General features: G+C 45.0%; 1 protein-coding gene across 1 annotated transcript in view; it reads right to left on the reverse strand.

Annotated features, from left to right (window-relative positions):
- Positions 1 to 23,218, reverse strand: part of Vps8 (VPS8 subunit of CORVET complex) — a 218,506-nt gene that overhangs the window by 56,999 nt on the left and 138,289 nt on the right. The window contains exons 36-41 of the mRNA XM_057764343.1: positions 20,954 to 21,101; positions 16,316 to 16,405; positions 15,155 to 15,197; positions 11,858 to 11,961; positions 5,408 to 5,489; positions 5,002 to 5,084 (exon numbers count right to left, since the gene is read on the reverse strand). Of these exons, the coding sequence (XP_057620326.1) occupies positions 5,002 to 5,084; positions 5,408 to 5,489; positions 11,858 to 11,961; positions 15,155 to 15,197; positions 16,316 to 16,405; positions 20,954 to 21,101 (550 nt within the window). The remainder of the gene's footprint in view (positions 1 to 5,001; positions 5,085 to 5,407; positions 5,490 to 11,857; positions 11,962 to 15,154; positions 15,198 to 16,315; positions 16,406 to 20,953; positions 21,102 to 23,218) is intronic.

Raw genomic sequence — 23,218 nt, forward strand, 5'->3', positions numbered from 1 at the left:
CCTCCCAAGTGCTGGGATGAAAGGCGTGTGCCACCATCGCCCAGCAGATAAAAATGTCTTAAAAGGTTAAGTTCATAGAAAAAGGAGACATCTTTATAGGTCATTTCTATATTTACTTCAACATACATAATTTAAAGGGAAGCCAGGAAACTATCCATGCTGGGGCAGCACATGAATTATAGAATTTGAGGTGAGCACAGGCTTCAAGGACAGTGCACAGCAGCCACCAGATCGCATAATTATTCTGTAACATCCAGCCAGTTCTCATAAGATAGCTCCTGATGGTTCTCTGTAAGCTGCCATTAACTGTGCAGGAAGACAAACCTGGTGCCACATACAATTTAGTGTGTCGTGTGTGTATGTGTGTGTGTATGTGTGTGAGAGAGAGAGAGAGAGAGAGAGAGAGAGAGAGAGAGAGAGAGAGAGAGAGAGGCACAAGTGCAGAGGCCAGGGACAACTTTATGGAGCTGACTTTAATCCCTGTACATTTATACAGGTTCTAGAATTGTCAAGCTTGTTAAGCTTCTTTCCCCTTGCCCCACCCAGGATGTCTCTAACTTAAGAGTTTGAATAAGGGTTCCTTAAAAGCTTCCTTACTTATCAACCATTAGACTCCTAGACATGCTATATAATTCAGGCCCCGAGTATCACTTTGAATAAATAAATATGCACCAGTCAAGACAATCTGAGATTTCTCAGCATATGAGCATCTCTTCTGAAAAAAGTAACTTAGTTCAGTTATATGTGGGCAATTACGTGCCTAAATAACTGTCCCTCCCGACTTTCTCCCTGTGGGTTGCTAGATTAATATGAACATGAAAAATGCATCAACTTATGCCAGATGGAGTAGGAAGCCGGAGATGTGAAGCTAGGAGACGCAGGAGCAGTAACTGGGGCAAGCTCAGAATGGGACCTTCCTCTCAGACACTGAGGCTGTGGATTTCTGCTGTTCAAGGATGGAGAAGACAAGACAGGCTGTAGGCAGTGGGTGTCGTTTATCATCACAGGTCCATGTGCTGGACACTCAGTTAAGTCCTCAGTGTGGCAATGCTAGGAGATGGGGGTGTTCTGGGGGTGTAACACTGCCTCTTGCACAAGCCCTTGCCATATGATTACGTACACCATGAGGTCTTCACCAGAGTGGACCTGACACAAGGCCTTAGCCTTGGTATCTAGACCTGGGAGCTACATAACAGCATTCTTTTATAAAGGTGTCTAAGAGGTCAACAAAGAAAAATCACTGGAACCGATGAGGGACTACACAAAAGCAAAGCCAAGATCCGATGTGATCATACGGAACTCAGCTTCTTTCTAATATGCCAACAGCACACAGTTCACAGCGGCACCTAAAAGAGAACTGTCTAGCTACATACCATCCATCCATACATATATGGTGGCTATGAGAAAATAGCCCCAGGGCACACACCTGATCAAGGACTCTATCAGGGACTAAATATAGAAAAACACTTCAAACCCACAGACAAGAGGGCAGATACCTCAAAAAGTGGGCAAAAGTTCTGGAACAGACATCTCATTAATAAAGACAAACAGCCTAAGGAATATACTTAGTATGTTATGGGAAACTGCTAATTTAAAACGGAGACCTGTTCCAGGTCCAGGCCAGCCTGCACATCTTAAAATGGGGCCCAGCCTGTTGAGTCTCACCTGGCCCAACCCTCAGATCTACCAGGTCTCACAATCAGTGCTCGGCCTAATCTGGTGAGCCTTGCCTGTGTCACCACAACCTCTGGGCTTGGATCAGGACACACTTTTTGTTGCCAGTTCAGCCTCCCTGTGACCACCTGACCCCATCCCGCCTCCAGATCCATCCTGCCCTACACCGGTGCTGCCGCTCTCCTGCTCTTCTGTGAGGACTGACGCTAAGCAATGGAGATGCGCTAGTCGCTCAGGACAGCGGCCAGCAGACAGCCCTTAAAATGGATGGTGTTTCCTGCATGAAACACCATGAAGAGAGGAGTTCAAAGTCTGTCTCTCACGAAAGCTCTTGTGGGGCACACTCTCATGTCATTTACACAAGCAATCAGTTGAACAGGGTAAAACAGAACTAATACACAATAGCTGATTAGTTCCTCAAAAACACAAACTTAAACAGAGGAAAATTTAAATGACGTAATCGAAAAAGTGCATCAGGAAACAAAAAATAGTTCACGTTTGTCACCCAGGATGGGGTGCGCATTTAACTTCTCTATCTTTTAGTTTTACTCCTTTGTCGGCAGACTTAGTACTTTTACTTTTTTGAGACAGGGTCTGAAGTAACCCAGGTTGGTCTTGAACTTGCTATGTAGCTAAGGATTAATTAGAACTTCTTCTAATCCTCTTCCCCACCTTCAGGGTGACAGCTCTGCATGCATACACCTGCACCCAGGGTGACAGTTCTGCACACACACCTGCACCCAGGGTGACGGCTCTGCATACACACCTGCACCCAGGGTGACGACCCTGCATGCATGCACCTGTATCCAGGGTGATGGCTCTGCATGCATGCACCTGCACCCAGGGTGACAGCTCTGCATGCACATATCTGCACCCAGGGGGATGGCTGTACATGCATGTACCTGTACCCATGGGGATGGCTCTGCATGCATGCACCTATATCCAGGGTGACAGCTCTGCAGGCATGCACCTGTATCCAGGGTGGCGGCTCTGCATAAATGCAACTGTACCCAGGGTAACAGCTCTGCAGGCATGCACATGCACCCAGGGTGATGGCTCTGCATGCATGCACCTGTATCCAGGGTGACAGCTCTGCAAGCATGCACCTGTATCCAGGGTGACGGCTCTGCATAAATGCAACTGTGCCCAGGGTAACAGCTCTGCATGCATGCACATGCACCCAGGGTGATGGCTCTGCATGCATGCACCTGTATCCAGGGTGACAGCTCTGCAGGCATGCACCTGTATCCAGGGTGACGGCTCTGCATAAATGCAACTGTGCCCAGGGTAACAGCTCTGCATGCATGCACATGCACCCAGGGTGATGACTCTGCATACAGGGTTCTGATGTGGTGCTAGGTATTGGAACTAGGGTTTCCTGCATGCAAGGCAAACATGCTATCAACTGAGCTACACACCTGTTAGTCACAATCTATATAACTGCCTTCCCCACACCAAAAGACTGTTATGAATAAAAGTACTTTAAAAAATTCTTGTTCATATATAGGGGCAAAGTTATAGTAGAAAAAAAAATAAAGAAGTAAATTTAAGAACAGAAAACCCTCCTGATTAGTGAGAAGTTACTTAATGCTAAAAGCAACACAATTATAAGAATCCCAGTGTAGGGCTGGAGAGATGGCTCAGAGGTTAAGAGCATTGCCTGCTCTTCCAAAGGTCCTGAGTTCAATTCCCAGCAACCACATGGTGGCTCACAACCATCTGTAATGAGGTCTGGTGCCCTCTTCTGGCCTGCAGGCATACACGCAAAAAGATGTTGTATACATAATAAGTAAATAAAAAAAAAAGAATCCCAGTGTAAGTCAAAGCCAAGATTTTCAAATATTAAAGGTTTCAAAGAGGTCAGTTTTGAAATATGAAACGTTTCTAAGTTATACAATGCTTTGCAAAAGGAAAGGCAGACTTTTGTTATAATTTATATGGCTAAAGCTCACCATAAAGCACAATGTGCATACAGGACAGAACCCACTTTGGGATCATTTCTTCTAGTCTTATAAGAGGTGCTTCTACATGTTTTCAAACTTTGGGATTAATATATTTACAACACATGGAAATAGTCTACCTTGAATTTCTCAGTCTCTGATAGTTGCCAAGGACTGAATGTGGAAATACACACCTGAGGGCTGGGTTGGTGCACACCTTTAACCCCAGGACTGGGAGGCAGAGGGAGGAAGAGATCTGTGAGTTCAAGGCCAGCCTGGGCTACTCAGCTAGACCTACAAATCCCATATACAATACTCATGGTTTATTTTCCTTCAGTACTGGGGATGAACCAGGACCTCACACTAGACAAAGCAAGGGCTCCAACACTGAGCAACACCCTGAGTCCTAAATTCCTGAGGACAAAGCACTCTGTGGTGAGGGAGACTACCTGGGGCAGCACTCTGAATCAGATCGCTTGCCCAGAGGCCTCAGAGCTCACGGGAAGGAAGGAGCGCTTGATGAATCTTAGAAGGAGCTGTGGAGACATCCCAAAGGATAAAAGTCGAGACCAGTGGAGTCCTATCCCTATTTGACTCTGTGTGTGTGTGTGTGCACATGTGCAAGTGTATACGTGTGTGTGCGTGCATGCATGTGCAAGTGTGTGTGTGTGCACATGTGCAAGTGTATACGTGTGTGTGCGTGCGTGCATGTGCAAGTGTGTGTGTGTGTGTGTATGTGTGTGTGTACTGGCATACGCGTGCACACGTGAGCGTGTGTATCTGGGCTCAGTGCGCATGTGTCACTACCACACATAAAGTGAGAGAAGAAAGACTGATCGGTCTAATTCCTGCTGTCTCCCCAAGCATGTTCACAGGTTTTTCTGAAAATACAGCTTAGGGTATTTTTAGTGTTCTCTTTCTTATGAAGCTGAGAAGTTTCAAGTCTTATTGCCAAAGAAAACAGGAGAAAATGTTTCTTACAATAACTCTGGACAAAAGGCTAGCTAGAATTTACAGCTGGGCTGAGTTTTCAACTTCGAAGTATTTTTAGAATGAGCTAGAAAACTGAAATAACCACCATTACTTAGAATGCCTACATTCACTTCATTTTTAGAGAACTTTCCTTTTTTAAATTCTTAAAGTATGATAAGCTAGAAATAAGTGTCCATTGTCTCCCAGGGGCTATAAACAATAGGAAATGTGTATGCGAGCCCCAAAGAAGCAAGCAAGGCCTATATACCCAGGGTGACACCATGTAAGACTGACTCAAGGTTAGTTAGCAATTTAGGTAATGCCCAAACATAGGTGATATAAACCTCAGCCTCATTTACAGTAAAATAACAGGAATGCATCAATATTCAGCCTTCCCCCGCCCCTTTGAGCTCACCTGCAAGATTCTTTGTAAGATTGATGGGAGGGCAATGAATGTTGCCATACTGTTTAGAACTTGCATAGTCAAAGATTTCAGCGCTGTTGAAACAAAATATTAAGATTAGTTTTGCTTTTCTTTTTATTTAGGGGAAAGTAGTCACCTTACCTAGAAACTTACGTTAACCTGGGCCAGTTTGGTAACTTAAAATTGACTGTTGGTCAGCTGCAAACTATACATTTTCTGGATAAATTATACGGGGGTCCCCCAGAAGAAATGCACAAGGTGGAACGGAGACTACAGCAATGGCTTCACTGGGAACTCAACAGCAGAAAGCTACTGGGGAAGGAGACCGCCACAGCAGGCTTTGCAGACAGAAAGTGGGCTGGAGAGTGGCCCGTCAGGTTGATTCTGATGGGTTTACCTTCGCAGTGCCGATGAGGAGCAGCTGAGCTGGACAGCTTCTGTGGCGCCATCATTGCCTCCAACAATGGAAACCATAGCGCCTGTGGCATCAGAGGAAACCAAACCATTAGCATAGTGTTGGCAGCTGAAATGTATGTGTACTGGCAAAAACCAGACAAAGAGGGAATTTGAATGTGATTGGGGAAAGACAGTAAAAAGCAGAGATCTCAGACAGAAGAGGGCACCTTCATCTGCTGTGGGAAGCACAGGGGGGATGCGGGATTATAATTCTGTTTCTATCTGGAGAGTTTGTATGCAAACCAGCCATGGGCACATCCTTCTAGGCTCTAACTAGCCACCAAAAAGGGATCACCGCCCCGCCCTGCGGCTCCTCGCCTCCACTCCGGTTCTTCGGTTAGTGAAAGACTTTCCTATATCAAGCCTTAGGCTCTTTCCTAAACACACACATCTGGAGTGGAGCTTAAGATGAACTCATTAACACTGCCGGTCTCGCCAAGAGATAATCAGATTTACCAGTCACTTATTTACTTCTACTAAGGACTCCATTTAAGACCTTACACATATTTGTTTGCTCTCATAAACCTTATGCCACAGGTATCTTCACTTGCTTTAAAGAAATTAAGTAATTTGCTGAAGGTAACACAATAATAACACTGACTCCAAGTTGAGTTCTTCCAATCTTCACCACAAAAAACAAGCCAATCCATTTCAACAATTCAGTTAGGCAATCGTTTATAAACGCCTTACAGTACCTTGACAGGAAGCCCCGAGGAAGGGTCAGTGGAACAGAGCAGGAGTGTGATGTCTCACAGGACACCAGTGTCTACTGCCAATGAACACACACCAACAGGTGTAATGGGCTTTCGGGACCGCTAGCCCACAAATAACAACACTTATTCATTATGGAAGTTTGGCCTTTAGCTTAGGCATGTCCCCAGTCAGCTCTCATAACTTAAACTATTTATATTAATCTATGTTCTATCACGTGGTGTTACCTCTCTTCCATCTTGTACCTCCTGTTTCCTCTCCCTGTCTCCTGGTTTCTCCTGCGATCCTAGACCCCCTCCTCTTCCGGCGCTGCGGTTCTCTGCGTCGGATTCGGTCTTAGCGCTTTACTGTCTCTCAGGCACTCGCCTGCAGTTCCCCAGCTCGCTTTCCCGGCCACAGCATGTCTTTGTTTATTTTAGGGAAGTCTTATTTTACATGCTATACCTAACTTTTACTTTTAGTTTATCTATTTATTATGCTTAGAAATTTTATTTATAAAATTATTTAATCAAGATGGTTTTTAAAAACTTATCTTAAAAAGTTTTATTCTTGCTTTCCAAATGGTAGATGATATGAGTGAAGAGACAAAAGCCATGGGATCTATTCATATCTTAAATAGAAGAATTATTCTACTAAATTTCTACATCAACCTTAAACATGGTAAACACGCTTTGAAAGAACTCTGGCAGGCCTTGTCCAACCCCTGGGATAGGATTTTTCCTTGCTGATAATCGTTAGATTACATTCCTAAAGCTAGTCACCAAGGTCACTTCCTTCTTCTGAGGTTGACTACCAAGGTCCAGCGATCTAAGAATTAAAGTACAGCAATCAAAAGTCCCCTTTTGGCCACCCTAATTAACATGCTCAATCAAAATTAAACACCTCATCCTAACACAGGGCTTCCCCTTTTACCTTTCTAAACTGCCATTTGCCTATGGGCCACACCTGTCCCTTCTCTGTCCAGAGGCGGTCCTTCGTCCCTCTGGGGCAAATGCCCCCCTCCTTTGTTCGTTTTTCCTTCTCATTTGCCCTTTATTTCCTGTCTTTGTCTCTTCTTCCCTGCTCTTTGTCCCCCTGGGGCAAATAAATCTCCTTCATTTTGAGAACTCTGAGTGTTTGGGGTCCAAACCAGTCCTTTCAACCTTTACTTTATCTCTTATTCTATGACACTGATCTCTAAAATTTTTAGTCTAAGAACCCACGTTAAAATAACGACCCACAGTGTGATAATCCCATCACCTGAGAAGATACAACTTGAATTGCTGCCTTGAGATACACAGGAAAACAGCTAGGTTTTTAGGGACATGCATGATTCCATCATCCTTGTGAAGAGCAATCACAGGGCATGGGACAACAGCATACTGAACAGATATTCAGAGGTGGGGGTGTTCACACATAGGAGCAGATATGCAGAAGTGGGGACTGTTGCAGAATATTTGTTTACACTGTGTAAGAAAGTGTTACTATGATTTGCTTAATAAAGAGCTGAATGGCCAACAGCTAGGTAGAAGGTATAGGTGGGATTTTCTGGGAGAGAGAGAACTCTGGGAAGAAGGGAGGCAGAGAGACGTCAACAAGACATGGAACAAGTTGAACATATGGTACAGAGGAGAAGTAACTGAGCTACAGGGCAAAACACAGATTAATAGAAGCAGGTTGATTTAAGTTATAAGAGCCAGCTGGGGACAAGACTAAACTAAAGGCCAAGCTTGCATAATTAGTAAGAAGTATGTTGGTGGCCCAAAAGAAAGTTTGCTACATTTAGCACCCAACATGGGGCACAACTATAGGGACAGAGAAGTTGCCACCTGGGTCTCTCTATGAACACTCAAGGCAGTTAGCTGACTGCTGCATACAGGACTCCAAAACTGGGCTCAGCAACTTCCCAGAGCTGGGGAGGTAAACACTGCTCACACTGGTAGGTGCCCACTGGCACGAGGCTAGGCTCTCAGAGAATGGGGGGTGGGAACAGAGCCAGCCACCAGGGCCACTCTGCAGCAGTAGCTTAGCAGTTTAAGATATGTCTCCCATGGTCAGAGAACACTGCAAGTGTGTAGTTGCAGGCAATGCAAAAAGTCAGGTCCAGACTAAGAAAACCTCTGAACAGATATAATATACTTAATAAGGTGTTTAGGTGCTTAAGAAAGAAAAAAAATAGGTACAGATAGTCATAAAAAAAAGTTAAAAATAAAAGAAAAGTCTTTAAGAGAGAGTAAAGTAATATAAAAAAGAATAATCCACACAAAGAAGGAAAATATACAAGATGTCTGGATCCTGTATGGTGGTACTTTGCTGACTTTGAGTTTTTTAAATGTTAATGAACAAAAAACAATTGCTGCTGAGAGACATTGGATAATGGAAACTACTAAATTAAAATAACCTATATATGTTTAAAATGTCTTAACTTCAGAATGGAAGTCAGAAAATATGTTATTGGGGGAAAGGCTATTCCTTTTCTCCCACAGGACTAAATCTATGAATTTCTTCAAAAATTAATAAATCTCAGATTTGACTGGGGGAAACCTCCTGAAAATTTTGGCAGTAGACATAAAGAAAAACAAAAAACCCACAAGACAGTTGATGTATATTCTGATCCCTCGTCACTGGAACAGCCCTGAAGACTGGATGAGACATGATAAATCTTGTTGGCTGCAGAGTCCTCGTGACTTATTATTACATGCCATCCTTTCATGTCACGGATAAAGGTTTCATTATATGGTATAAACGGATTTAAAGTTAACAGATGCCTTGTACATTTTCAAAGAGAAAACAAAATCATCTTTAGCTGATTTGTGCATGTTGCATATTCCAGACAGATATGTATGTTACCTTTAAAAGTTTGTATGTTTTCAGGAAAGAAAGAACCAGACACCAAAGAAGACAAGTAGCCCAGGTGACCCAGCTTCTCAGAATATCTGTTACAATATCCTCAAAATTCTATATCCAAAACAACTTCAAAGCTGCTAGCTGAGATGGTTCAGCCTCAATGACTACTCCCAGGACTTTGGATAAGCCTGCACTTTCCCATTACACAGAAGTAAACAAAAATAATAAGATAGCTCTCGCAGGACTTGACCATTATCTCAATTTTCTCAGTGTCCCTCCCTCCCTCCTCACCCTACCTGCTGCCCTGGGTCAGAAAGTCGCTCTCACCTACCTCTCCAGCACAATCCCTGCCTGTGTGCCACCAGGCTCCCTGCCATGATGATAATGGACTAAGCTGTCCCCAAATTAAAAGCTTTGCTTTATAAGAGTAACTGTGGTCATGGCTTCTCCTCACATCACCAACTAAGGCAGAGGGAGAAGCACTTTTCTCTAAGGACGTAGTCACTAGTAACCTAACCACTGTCCAGTGAAAACCACACATCAAGGATATTTAGGCAGCAAAACTGGTCTTGAGGGATTGAAAAAAAATGAGACACCAAGTTGTGTGGAAGAAAGAGTTAGACATGGCAAGAGTGAGGGTGAGTATGACCAGCATGCATGCCATGAACTCTCAAAGAACTAATTTTAGGAACTGTAAGACACAGGATGGATTCACAACAAATCAATGACAGAGAGGAAAATTCAAGTATGCCCAGATAAAAGAAAAGGACCTTCATGTAAGAAGTAAAATCCGATGGTTCATTTTCAATTGGTATAAGGGCCAGAAGCTCTTTTTGTAACCTCCACTTGCTTTAAAAACAACACATGAAGGAGACAATACAAACAGAATAATGGAGCGTGGGGCTGCAGAACTCTGCGGTCTTAAAATTGCAAAACTAAAATATGAACAAACAAGATGGGGAAAATCTAAGTAACGGGAGTGGTACTGGGTGGGCCAGGAGGTTCGACCACCTTGAGTGCTAAGCCAGAGGAAAAGAGGACGCTTGAGCACCAGGACTACAAGAGTGGCCACTCTGAGCTCAGTGTCAGGTTCACCTTCTGCCTTGGCTGGAGCCCGACCTTCAGGTTCAAAATGAAAATTGCTTTGAGTTCAAAACCGTGCCTCAAAACAACCAACCAACCAAAGGATGAAGAAAAAAAAACAGACTCAGGAATAGAAAAATTCTGGCATGCATTTCTGTGGATTCTGCAATGGCACGCCATCATGGTATAATAACACTGAACGTCAAGAATAAGCATAAAATCCTAACTTATTGCAGCTACTCAGACTTTATGTTGTTGAAGGTTTATTAAGAGCTAGTAAGTCAAAGAAACATTTATATGCAGTTTAGAGAGTCCATGGCTCCTAGAGGAGATCAAACACAGTATTTTTTAGAGAAAGTATCCTCTGGTTAATGTTTTCCCAAAAGCGTATCAGCCTTGGCAGACAAAAACCACACAGGGGTATTCCCCAAATGGTAATAATGGCTATTTCTGAGTTACCATGTGACTCGACTGCAAGAGTTTAAAATCCTTCTGTGCACTTTCTATAGTGTATGACTTTTTCTTGTTTTCATGTATGTGTGTGCACATGGAGACCTTCAGTCAAACCTGAAGCATGTAGAAGGCTAGTCCTCCAGACACCACATCCACCTGGAATTTATGTGGACTTTGAAGTCTGAACAGCCATTGCCCATGTCAAGTACTTTAACTGCTGTGACATGCCCCAGTTCCCACCACTGCATGATTTCTTTAAGGTATCTGTACTATTTCACCAAAAAGGTTTTTTTAATAAGGAAAAGATAACATCTATATATGAATATGCTTCATATGCATACTTCTTACAATCTCTGACAAAACCTAAGAGAAATTATAAAATTATGAAGACAGAAAACATGCCAAGACATATTCTTTTTACTTTAATTAATATAGTACATACATATGAAAAATTAAGCTTAGCTCCCCATTTCAGAAACCCGGTACAATGCCAGATCAGGAGCACTGAGCAGCAAGCACAGAAAGTGCGGCTGTGTGCTGTGCTGCAGCTGACACTATCAGCTGTCCCTGGGGACGGAGCCCAGGCCTCACACAGGCTAGGCCAGTGTCTGCCACTGAATTAGCACCCCAAAAGCAAAACCACTTTACTTCTAAAAGCACCAGAGGACTCGGCTCTCCACCCCACGCTGCCTGCAGTATCTATTTCACTGCACCAGATGCCCGTCCACACCCCCTGGGTTTTCCTTCCTAAGCTTGGCTGCTCACATGTACACAGCATTAGGATGCACTGACGACTGGGTCTTAGCTGCGGAGAACATCAGTTAATTACACGGGGTACAGCACAACTGATGAAAAAGTTCAAAGCCCCCGGGCCACCCCCCTGTGTGGCCAAGGCTGAGAATCACCGTGTTATAGCCTCCCTTTCCCCTCTGCTGCACTTTAGATCCCCTTGAGGGCTCTGCCCTCTCCCTGCTCACTCGCACCCACTGTGAGCAGATGGGATGACAACCGACTACAAGTCCCACCACCTGGCACAGACATTAATTCCACTCCACAGGCCCCGCAGGGACCCAGCATTCCCACGCCAGCACTTTGCAGCAGAATCCACGGGCGTGAGGCCTTTGCGCACGAGAGGAGCCGGATCCTCAGATCCTCCCGATGATAACGTCAAGAGCCTTATGCTCCTGGGAACACTAAGAAGTGATTAAAGCCCAAACAAATTAAATTCAGGTTGCCAAGAGGGCAGCAGAAATAGAATTAACTGCGAGTTTCCACACAGAACACGTTTTTTTAAATGCCTAAGCAGGTATCAGCCTACCTCTCGTTGCTGCTGGTTCAAATTCTGTGAATTTCTCTGGCAGAGAGCAATTGTCTCTACCATGGTATCTTCAACAGCCTTCAGTGGAAAAGCCTCTGTTGTATCTAGATTTGGAAATAGGATTAATGTCACTTAAAAGATATCCTACTATGACTTCAGAGTTTCTGTGAATCATGCACTTTTTCCCCCTCTCTGTGTGTAGCTTTAGTTGGTTAATCTTTATTGTCAACTCAACTGAATTCAGAATCACCATGAAAACATACCCCTATGTGTGCTGTGTGTGTGGGAGGATCCAACAAGTTTTAACTGATGAGCTGGGGAGCCACATAAGTGTCACTGTCCCGAGGGCTAGAGTCCTGGGAGCCCCCTGAACATGGGTGTCACTGTCCCGAGGACTAGAGTCCAGACTCAATAAAGCAAAACAAGCAGAATGCCTGTGCTTCTCTCTTCCTGACCCAAAGTCACATGACTAGCTGCCTCAGGATCCTGCTGCCAGAGCCAGAGCTGCTCTTGCCTCACACTCTCCCTGCTGTGAAGGACTGTACCCTCACCTCCTTCCTCAGTCACTCTGTTCAAGGACCCTGTCCCAGCGCTGAGAAAGGTAACTAATACAGGAGCCAAGCCCAACCTACCTTACTCACCTCAGATCTGCTTCTCCCCGTCATTCATAGAGCAGTTAGAGCCATCATCTCCAAGTTCCCTGATCTGAGTCGTTCTCATCTTTGAGGCTTCCTTCTCTGAACCCCTTGCTCTACCTGTAAGCCTGCTGTGCCCTCCCTGTGCCCTCTTCATTGCATTTCTGACCTAAGCCTTCCTGTCTGTTCTCTTTCATACAAGACCAATCAGATCACCTCTCTGTACAGAAGCCACCAAAGATCCCCAGTCCTTAAAAGCAGACTCTGCCTGAGGCTACTGGCTAGCCACATCCACGCACTCCTGACCCAAGCCTCGAAGCCCCCTTCCATGCTCTGTGCAGTACGTCTTTCCACAACACAGACTGAGTCACAACTAGTCCCTGAACTCTCTCAACTCGTTTGCCATTCCCACGGCATCTCTGGCACACTCTGTTCCACTTATATTACAAGCTTTATCTCCCCGTGTCTCCTTCACAAAGGAGGGTGGGCTACCTATGGGAACTAAACACAAGGCCATGCACTCAGTAGATAGCTGGATCTCTTAGCACATTGTCAACAGCAGACCTGAAGGCAGAAGGCTGTTACTAAATGGGTTATGAGACCATGAACTTTGGAAAACTGGCTTCCAGACAAGCTGCCCACAAATTACCAGAGCAATCAGGAAATGCCCTTTCTAGTTTCCCTTGCCTATTCATATATCTGTAAAATTAGTCTTTCAACGCTAGATTTAAGAAAAATATCACAAAATGCACCAAATATAACATAATCAAATTGATTGAGCATGTACTGACAGTTCAAAAGTAATAACTAGATTCTAGTTTGATTACCAATATGAAAAGTAAATCAAGTATTTTCATAGGTTCCAAAAAGCCATAGTGTAATACAAGATGGCCAGGATTCAACACAAACTCTGTTACCTAGGACCTCAGCATCAAAAAGTATGGGCGAATTATCTACAGAGTTGCTGGATGAAAGAGAACTAGAAGAATGTATGGAAGAAGGGTTCAAGAAGAGGTGGGATAACCTACAACTCACCCATGAAGGATTCCCTCACCTTCTGCAAGAGAAGTTAGACTGTCAGCAAACAGCTGACTAAAAATGGATGGAAGAGCAGAACAGATATTTTTCCAGGAAAAAAAAATGTGAGTGGTCAAAACAAGTACATGAGAAGATGCTCGGCCAATCAAAACATCTGATGCCACAGATGGAAATAAGGGATGAAGGGAGAGAGGAGTGGAGTGGAAGGCAGCCTCCCGACACCCATCATGACTGAGGAGAGAGAAAGGAGAGAGAAGGGGTAAGGATGAAGGCGTCAGTGAGAATGCGGTGCGACTGATGTCATGCACTGCAGAGGATGTGAACCATGGCCTGGCTATGAAGAACCCTAAAAACAGAGTTAAAGCACCCGTATGGCAGGCATGAATGATGCTGTGGATCCAACTCCCAGCACAAAGGAACTTTTAAAGTTACTGCTTTATCCAGTGATCCCACTTTGGCTTTATACCCAAAAGAAATGAAAGTGAGAACCCAAAAATACCTGCATACCAAGGATGTTCATAGCAACTATCTAGCAGACCAAAGGTGGGCCAGCCCAAGTGTCTGCTAATGGGTAAATGCACATGGTAGACACCCACACAGCGGGACACTGTGCAGCTTTAGAGGACCATTCTGACATGTTTTCCAACATCTGTGAACCTTAAAGACATTACACCAAAGGAAACAAGCCAATCATAAACTCAAATGCACTAGGATTCCACTCTCATGAGTCAGGCAAATTCAGAAAGTGAATGTTGGAACAGGAGAGCAGAACAGAAGACAGAGTGGTGTTGGGGGAACTGCTGCCCATGGGAACAGAGGCTCTGCTGGGGTGATAGAAAACATTCAGCCAGATAGTGGGGATGTATGTACTGCAGTATGATAATATTTATTGTTGCTAAGTCTTTTGGTAGTTTTTTTCTTGTTTTATGATAATTTTTAAAAATTAAAAGAAATGTCAATGGACACAACAAAGTTTATATATCTGTGTCAGTCACTCCAGATTTACTGCTTGGAGGTACAGTCGACAAGAAGCTCTGGTCTGCTGCTGTTTGGCACAGACACCAAGTTTAAGCCTGTTAGTCATGGACCTACATGAAGTCGGATACTACAGTGAGCACCTTGGGGAACAGTGGCAAGATGCCATGTAGCCTCCACTGGGGACAGATGAGCCAGAATTTTGCTGGTAAGCCACAGCCACATGGTGATACACAGATTAATAGAAATGGGTTAAATTAAGATGTAAGAGTTAGTCAATAAGAAGCTAGAGCTAATAGGACAAGCAGCGATTTAATTAATACAGTTTCTGTGTGGTTATTTCGAGTCTTGGCAGTGGGGAATGAACGAGCAGCCTCTCCCAACACCTACACACAGCCAAGTCATATGTGTACAGTGAGAGGCCACAGTCCCTGCAGAGCAAACCTCATCACGCCACAGCAGTGCATGACTGTCTGTCAAGCATCCTTGAAATGCTTGAAAACCACTAAAACTTCCATCTACTATGAAAATAAAGGGTATCTATGAAAATGGCCATGTGTAGTTATTACTAAATTAAGGCAGTATATTATATAAAAATTTTTACAACATATGGTTAGTGGAGGAAAAGCATTTACATCCAAGAACTTACTTCCGCCCTGCCGAGTTATCTCTTGCAGTCTGCTCTGCAGTCTCTAGAAGGTAAACACAGAGGTGACCAAACAGTTCATATTTCTACCTCTACACAATTGCAGAACAAATTTTAGAGTTGAACCCAAAGAAACAGGTGATGAGATGGCTCAGTATCTGCCACCTAGCCTTGAAGACCTGAGTTCCATCCCGGGGACCCACATATTAGAAGGCGAGAAATGACCTCCACATGAACACTGTGGCTTGCATGTGTCCACAGAGATACAGGTGTAAGTAAATAAATAAACAGACACAATGTTCTTCTGCTGTCATTCAGCACTGACTACTTATCTATATAGCTTGCAGCGTAGGAATGGCCGCAAAAGATCAAGTGTCACCAGTCTGCCCATGAGTGCCTTCTGTACCACTGAGCAGTCACACTGGTGACCCTCAGAGCAGCACTGAAGGTGGCAGCTTATCATGTTTTGGATTCGGGTGTGAAATTCTTATCAGGTCATGAAACACATGGGTGAGTTGCACAGATATTAACAAAAGGACATGACAAACCTATGCTCATAGCACACGTCCCAGTCCTGTGTCTGACTTTCCCTAATATCCACAGTTGTACATATAACATTTGATAAAGTTTATTTTGACAAATGTACATATTTGTGCACGGTCTGCAAAGAAAATAGTGATCATCGCTACCTTTGCGTTACACTAAGAGAAAACCACTCATGCACTTTCTCAATGTCCAATGTTTTCTTTTGTGTAATTCTTTCATGTCACCATGATGCTTTTGAGATTTCTCTCCTATTACATTTATCAGTGATGTTGTGCTGTGTAATCCTTAGTTATGAGCAAACTGTCATTGCGTCTCCCCCCAGTCTCTTGACACCTGGCATACTTCTAGATTTGGGATCTTCAGGAATGAGATTGTTTTATCACTCTTGCTCTGGTAATTTGTAGGCAGGTTGGCTATACCATATTACACTGTGGATACTTTTCATGAATATAAATTATTACTTTAAAATGGTGCCATACATAAATATGTGGCTGTTCTCAATGAACCCCAAGATAAAACATATTTCTGTCTATAGCTTACCTCGAAACACAAGAAACAAGGACAGACTGAGGCATTTCAGAGAGACAGAGTGTGACAATGAACACAGTCATACGCTACCTCCAGCAGCAGGAGGAAGGCGCCGTGAACATCCCCTTTCTTCTCCAACAGATACGCAGTGACTTCGTGGAGCTGATACTTCTGTGTAATCTAGGAAAGAAAGAAAGCACTTCTGTAAATCTTGTTTACAGAGTACAAAGAGTACAGCACACAAAACACACGTGACAGTCATTAACGAACCCGTGCCTTCGTAGTACGCTACTGCACAGTACAGAATGTGGAGCCTGTCCTATAGTGAACCATCTGGCAGCTCTACTTTGAGCAAACTCATTCCTTTGTCTATTTTCCAAATTTGTCACACATCTGAATGAGGTACATTCCTTGAAGAAAAGCCAACACACATAAACAAACAATATGCCATAAAGGAGACAGTGTCAGTTGTAACTCTACATAAGCATTCAGAACAAAATGACTGAAAAGGGGTAGATACTGGCGGACTTATGGGGTTTAGTAAAAGTGAATAAACTAGGAATATCTAAATCAGTGAAAGAAGACTAAGTGTGTTGAGGGACAAAAGGGGAAAGCACAGAAAATGAAAGCAAGCGAGTACTAGAGAAGGCTAAGGTGGCACAGGGAAGGGCAGGCGCCCAGATCGTCTCAGCTTCTCCACTGCTGTGAGGATATACCCAGCGGACGACTTAAGGGAGAAGGGTCACTCTAGCTCACAGTTCAAAGCCGCCATCCCCCATGACGAAGGAGTTAAAACAGCAGCAGGTTGGTAGTGGCTGCTCGGACCTTGTTCACATCAGGGGGCAGAGCAGTGTGAGGAACGGCTGCTGGAGCGCGGCTCACCTTCTACTTCAGAGAGTTCTCTCCGTGCCAACCAGCCTACTCAAGATGGCCCCTCATTGGTGCCCAGAGGCTAGAGCACCCCTGTGGTGTCAACCCCTCCTAGGTGCCCAGAGGCTAGAGCACCCCTGTGGTCAACCCCTCCTAGGTGCCCAGAGGCTGGAGCACCCCTGTGGTCAACCCCTCCTAGGTGCCCAGAGGCTGGAGCACCCCTGTGGTCAACCCCTCACAGGTGCCCAGAGGCTAGAGCACCCCTGTGGTCAACCCCTCACAGGTGCCCAGAGGCTGGAGCACCCCTGTGGTCAACCCCTCACAGGTGCCCAGAGGCTGGAGCACCCCTGTGGTGAACCCCTCACAGGTGCCCAGAGGCTGGAGCACCGCTGTGGCGCACCTAGTGGCCTCTTTCTCAGGTGACTCGATAACTGATCAAGCTGACAATTAACATTTTTGCACTATCACACAGATCAGAGGAGAAACATCTCAAGAAATGTACAAAAATCATTTTTCTAAAACAACACGCTTTCACAGCCACACAACCAACCTGAACAGAAATTTAAGAGATGTTATCTCTGATTATCCTCTAATAAACACCATAATCACCGCAAAGTATCTGCCAGGTTCCCTTTAAAACAGAAACAGGATGGAAGGCACACTGCTTCTATTCAGTCATGTCCTAGGGTACATAGACATGTGAGAACAAGGCTGGGCTGTAGAACCCCCAAACTATTACTACTCTTGGAAAGTGTCATTGTCATAAAATACATACAAACAACTTGTATTGAAAAAGAATTTAGCTGGTTGCTAAGTGCAAACCAGCGCAAATAATCCCCTGCATTTAAATGCCACCGCAGCAAACAGTGAAAATGCCCTTGAGAGACAGGGCAGAGTGGTGCACACCTTTATAATGACAGCACTCCGGAGGCAGAGGCAGGATCTGAGTCCAAGGCCAGCCTGCTCTACATACTGAGTTCTAGGTTAGCCAGGAATACACAGTAAGACTCTGTCCTAAAAAATAAAAAAAGGTCATAAAACCTTACCAAAGACACAGAGGCATTTTAGAAAGGCAAATATTTCTGAATGTGAAGCACCAGGACCACAGAGCTGACAATGCCTTCTGCACCGGTGCAATTTGCACTTCACAGTCGAAGCTCCAGGTCTCTAAAGAAATCTGGTTTTGTGGTTCCTGAGTGATGCAGGCTGGGAAGAGGCAGGGAACTGCTGGAGTACTGTCAAGAAGGGAGGGAGCATGGCTGTCCCTGGACAATAAGCCTTCCTGTAAAGCTGCAGTGACTAACATGTGATGTGCATGTAGGGAAAGACATCCAAGGGACAGAGGAGAACCACACAGAGCTCCGTGCATGTGTAGAGTTTAACACAGTATGCTGTTAGAAATCAGTAAGGAGGTTGCCCGGTAGTCAGATTGATGACTGTCTTAAATGACATCATAGAACCTTCATCCAGCATCTGATGGAAGCAGATATCTACAGAGGAGCACTGGGCTGAGCTCCCAAAGTTGAAGAGAGGAAGGAGCGAGAATACAAACAAGCAAAGGGTTCAAGACCATGATGAGGATACCCACTTAAACAGCTTACCTAAGCTAATGGGAGCCCACTGACTTCGGCCTGACAGCAGGGATACCAGCATAGGGCCAAACTAGGCCCTCTAAATGTGGGTGACAGTTGTATGGCTAAGGCAGGCTTTGGGGCCACTGTCGGGACCAGGATTATCCCTACTGCTTGTACTGACTTTCTGGAACTCATTCTCTTTGGAGAATACCTTGCTCAGCCTAGATATAGTGGGGAGGGCCTTGGTCCTGCCTCAAAGCAACATGCTAGACTTTGGTGACTTTCCATGGGAAACCTTACCCTCTCTGAGGAATGGATGGGGCTGGGGTGGGGGGGAGGTGTAAGGAGCAGGAGGAGGGGAAGAAGTGGGAATTGGGACTGGAATGTAAAAAAGATAGGTTTTTTAAATAAATAAATAAATCAGTAAGGAGGGTGTGTTGAGTAGTTTTATGTCAGCTTGACACAAGCCGGAGTCATCTGAGAGGAAGGAGCCTCCACTGAAGACTGGGTTATAGGCAAGCCTGTGGGGCATTTTCTTAGTGATTGATTTGGGAGGGCCCAGCCCTTTGTGGGTGGTACCATTCCTGGGCAGGTGGTCCTGGGTTCTGTAAGAAAGCAGGCTGAGCGAGCCATGAGGAGCAAGCCAATAAACAGCTCCCATCCATGGCCTCTGCATTAGCTCCTGCTTCCATGTTCTTGCCCTGTTTGCGTTCCTGTCCTGACTTCCTTCAGTGATGAGGAAGGATAAGCCAAATCAACTCTTATCTCCCCAAGTTTCTTTGGTCATAGTGTCCCAACACGGCAATAGTAACCCTGACTCAGACAGAGGGCTAGCAAAATGGTTCAGTGGGGAAAGGGGCTGCCTGAAAACTGATGGCCTCAGTTCAGTCCCCAGATGCCATGGGGGAAGGACTCTTGAAAGTTGTCTGCACATGCACATGTCTGTGTGTGTGTATCTCCATATATATGTATATGTGTGTATATTATCACTGTATGTGCATATATATGCATACAACACACACATACAATGATAATAAATAATTTTTTTAAAAAAATCAGAGAGGAAATCTCATAAAATATCATAAGTAAGGTCATTTAGCATCATGTAAGGAAGAAGATATAACCCTTTCTCTTGATCAGCCTACAGAAGGATTAAAGTCTAAAACCTAAGATGTTAAATTACAGAAATCAGAAGGGAAACCTTTTGTGTCACGAGTGCTGAAGCAGAAGTAGAAGCCATGCTAACGATGCGCCAGACAGGATGAAGATGCACTTCTAACCCACAGCTGGAGGAGAACAAGGGATGCAGAAATCAGACCAGCTTCTACAAGTGAATGAGAAGGGCAAACACCTAGCAGGAAAATGGAACCGACGTGAATGCCTACCACGTTTGGTTGATGGTAACCTCAGAGGAAAAGGGATGGGAGAAAGACAGACAAAAAAGTGTTTTATCTGTAAAATAAGTAAGGCAAGGTTGGAACTGAAATTTACTTAGTTGGTCCATATGAAGTTGATACTGTGCACATTCCGCAATACCTGAGATATTTCATAACTCAATATTTTTAAAGTACGAAGACAGCAGGAAGTGGATGCAGAAAATACAAGTCGCTATTGGTTAGGAAAAAAAGGAAAGAAGACAATGTTCTATCTAAATGTTAAATGGAGAACATACTAGTCTCATAATGCACACCTACACACACACACACACACACACACACACACACGGTCTCTGTCTGTCTGCCTCTTGTCTCTCACTCACTGAGAAGCAGAAGAAAGTAACTAAGAAAATTCAAGGTGCATGCCTTTAATTCCAGCACTCAGGAGTCAGAAGTAGGCAGATTTCTATGAGTTTGAGACCAGCCTGGTCTACAGAGTGAGTTCCAGGACAACCAGGGCTACACAGAGAAACCTGGTCTCAAAAAGGAAGGAAATCGAGGCAAGGAAGGAGAGTGCTGAAGCTGCTGGGCTGTTTGGCCTGCTGCGCTTCCTCGCTCGCCAGGACTGTTTAACCTTCACGGTCTGCAGACAGGAACTTGCCGAGGTCCCTTTTCCAGGCTTACTTTGCTAGTTAGAATTTAAATAAAACCTGACTCATTGCAGGGACGGCTGAGTGTTGTCTCAAAGCAGCTGACTATTGCAGTGACGATGCCACCTTGGGTGCCAGCACTTAATACTTTCCAGCTTCTGCAAGAACCGCACACCTGGGTCTCTGTGCCCGCCTGGGAAGGGGAGACCCTGCAAGGAACCTCGCACTTGTCTTGTGCACGCACGTGGCAGGCCTTACCTGAATGGTTTCCTCCAGGCGGTAGCACTCGAGGACTTGCAGTGTCTCTATGACTTGGTCTGGACTGAACTGACATAGCAGCTCGATGAACTGCTCTGTAACAGAAGGCGGTATCTGCAGCAACTCCTGATTGACGTGAACGCCCTCCCTGAAAGCAGAAGGCAAGAGGGCACCTCTATAATCAAAAGGAACAGCTTACCTCATTAAAGCAAGGCCACCGTCTATGAGCTAAAACTATGAACTCAACCTGCCTATTGTGCTGGGCTACTCTGCTGCACTCTACCACACATAACAGTAGAGGCGTGGTCTTAGCTCACGTGGAACAACTGACAAAAGTCATACTTTGTCCTAAAAGAAATAAGATCCAATTCAGCTTAAACAATGAGAACTATGAGTTGCTGTACTTACCAAATAACCCCAGTCTGAGCTGCTGTTCCCACTGTAGGTCCCCTCCCAGCCGCAATGACAGCACTGTGCTGGCTAGTTCTTCCAACTTGACACAGACTACAGTCCTTTGGGAAGTCCACTGAGAAAACGCCCCCACCAGACTGAGCCCATCCCACGGGGGCAGTGTCACCCTGGCGGTCCTGGGTCATTATAAGAAAGCAAGCTGACACTTCGCTCCAACAGACCGGCGCCTACCACGTTCTACATCTCATCCTTCGGAAAAGGAAGTGCGGCTTCCCCCCCCCCCCCACCAAAGAAGCATCTCTTCCCTGCGAATGAAGGCTTTGGGGCAAGGTTTCACAACCCCCCTCAGTACTTTAACAAACTGGAGTCACTAGGCTAAGTCTGTCTGCTTGAAAACTCTTTGTCCTTAGATGTGGTAGTAAACCACCGAGTACTTTTGATGCTTAGACTCAACTATACACCCCAATGCAGACTTTGACGCGCAACCGTTAACTTGTTTTCTCCATTGCTTTCACTCGGGTCAACTTGCTTCATAAGACCTAAAGGCTTAAGTTTCAGCTTTTCACAAACATTACATGTTAGAAAGGCCACAGTCCTGGGCCATCAAAACACGCAACTTTGTCAGACTGCCTGAACAAAGGCCTCGCCCCCAGACAGTATCGGTAGCAAAGACCTATAAAATCGGTGTGGAACTGTGAAATAATAAAGACTACACTGCATGAAACTCCACAAGCAACTGGCCTAGGTAGTGTGATAGTCAACACTGTCGGCTTGACAAGATCAAGAGCCACCTGGGAGACAAGTCGCTGGGAACCCGTGTGGAGGTCTCGGTAAGGAGCTGTGGTGTGAAGACTCATCCAGATTGTGGGTGCACCATTCTGTGGGCTCAGATCCTAAACTGAGCAGAAAGAAGAAAACAGCTGGGACACAGCATCTATCTGTCCACGCTTCCAGACTGAAGGTGCACTGTGATCCCATGGGATACCTCGCGCCCCACCTTCCCTGCCAGGGCTCACAGTCCAACTATGAGGCAGATAAGCCCTACCTGCTTTAGGTTGCTTTTTAACAGCAACTGGAAGAGGAACTGATACAGATGGAGCCCTGTTCCCTGGCAAGGAGGAATCAGTGGCATTGATTCCTCCCCTGCTGTCCGTAATGACTCTTCATCTTGTGACTAGCTGTCTGGAGTCCCTCAGATAGGAACAGCTGCAATGCCATGAGTTTTGTTTGTTTGTTTATTTGTATGTGGCAGAGGCCAAAGAAAACAGGCATATCATTCTGTGTGACAGCCCACCCTCTGCTACATCATACTGATGGTGCCGTGGACCTGGAATTTGGTCACTTTCTGCTTCCTTAGTTTGACTAATAAGTGTCAGATTTTCTAATTTCTTCTGCTTGTGTTATGTGTTGCATGTGTGCATGCATGCTTGCGTGTGACCATGTGTGCGCGTGTGCATGTGCACAGAGGTCTGAAGTTGACATCAGATGTCTTCCACAATTTCACTCCACTCTGTGTATTGAGGCAAGGTCTCTCAGTGAATCTTGAACTCAACAATACCAACTACTCTTGTTAGCCAACTTGCCCTAGGGATTGCCCCGCTTCTGCCGCCTGAGTGCTGGGGTCACAGGTGGCCTTAATGCCTGCCCAGCTTTTATAAGATCCTAAGATTCAAACTGTGGTCCTTACACTTCTGTGACAAGTGCCCTATTCCCTGTGCCATCTTGCCAACCCTCCACGTCTTATTAAAAATTTGGATACTGCTATGATAGTCATGAAAAATAATGTTTCATTCCTCTTGCTCTCCCACATGGACAGAAAGACAGCCTTTAGAAGTCACCAGGAAAGACAGAAAG

This window comes from Chionomys nivalis, chromosome 3 (genome assembly GCF_950005125.1).
Source record: "Chionomys nivalis chromosome 3, mChiNiv1.1, whole genome shotgun sequence".
In the NCBI taxonomy this organism is placed as follows: Eukaryota; Metazoa; Chordata; class Mammalia; order Rodentia; family Cricetidae; genus Chionomys; species Chionomys nivalis.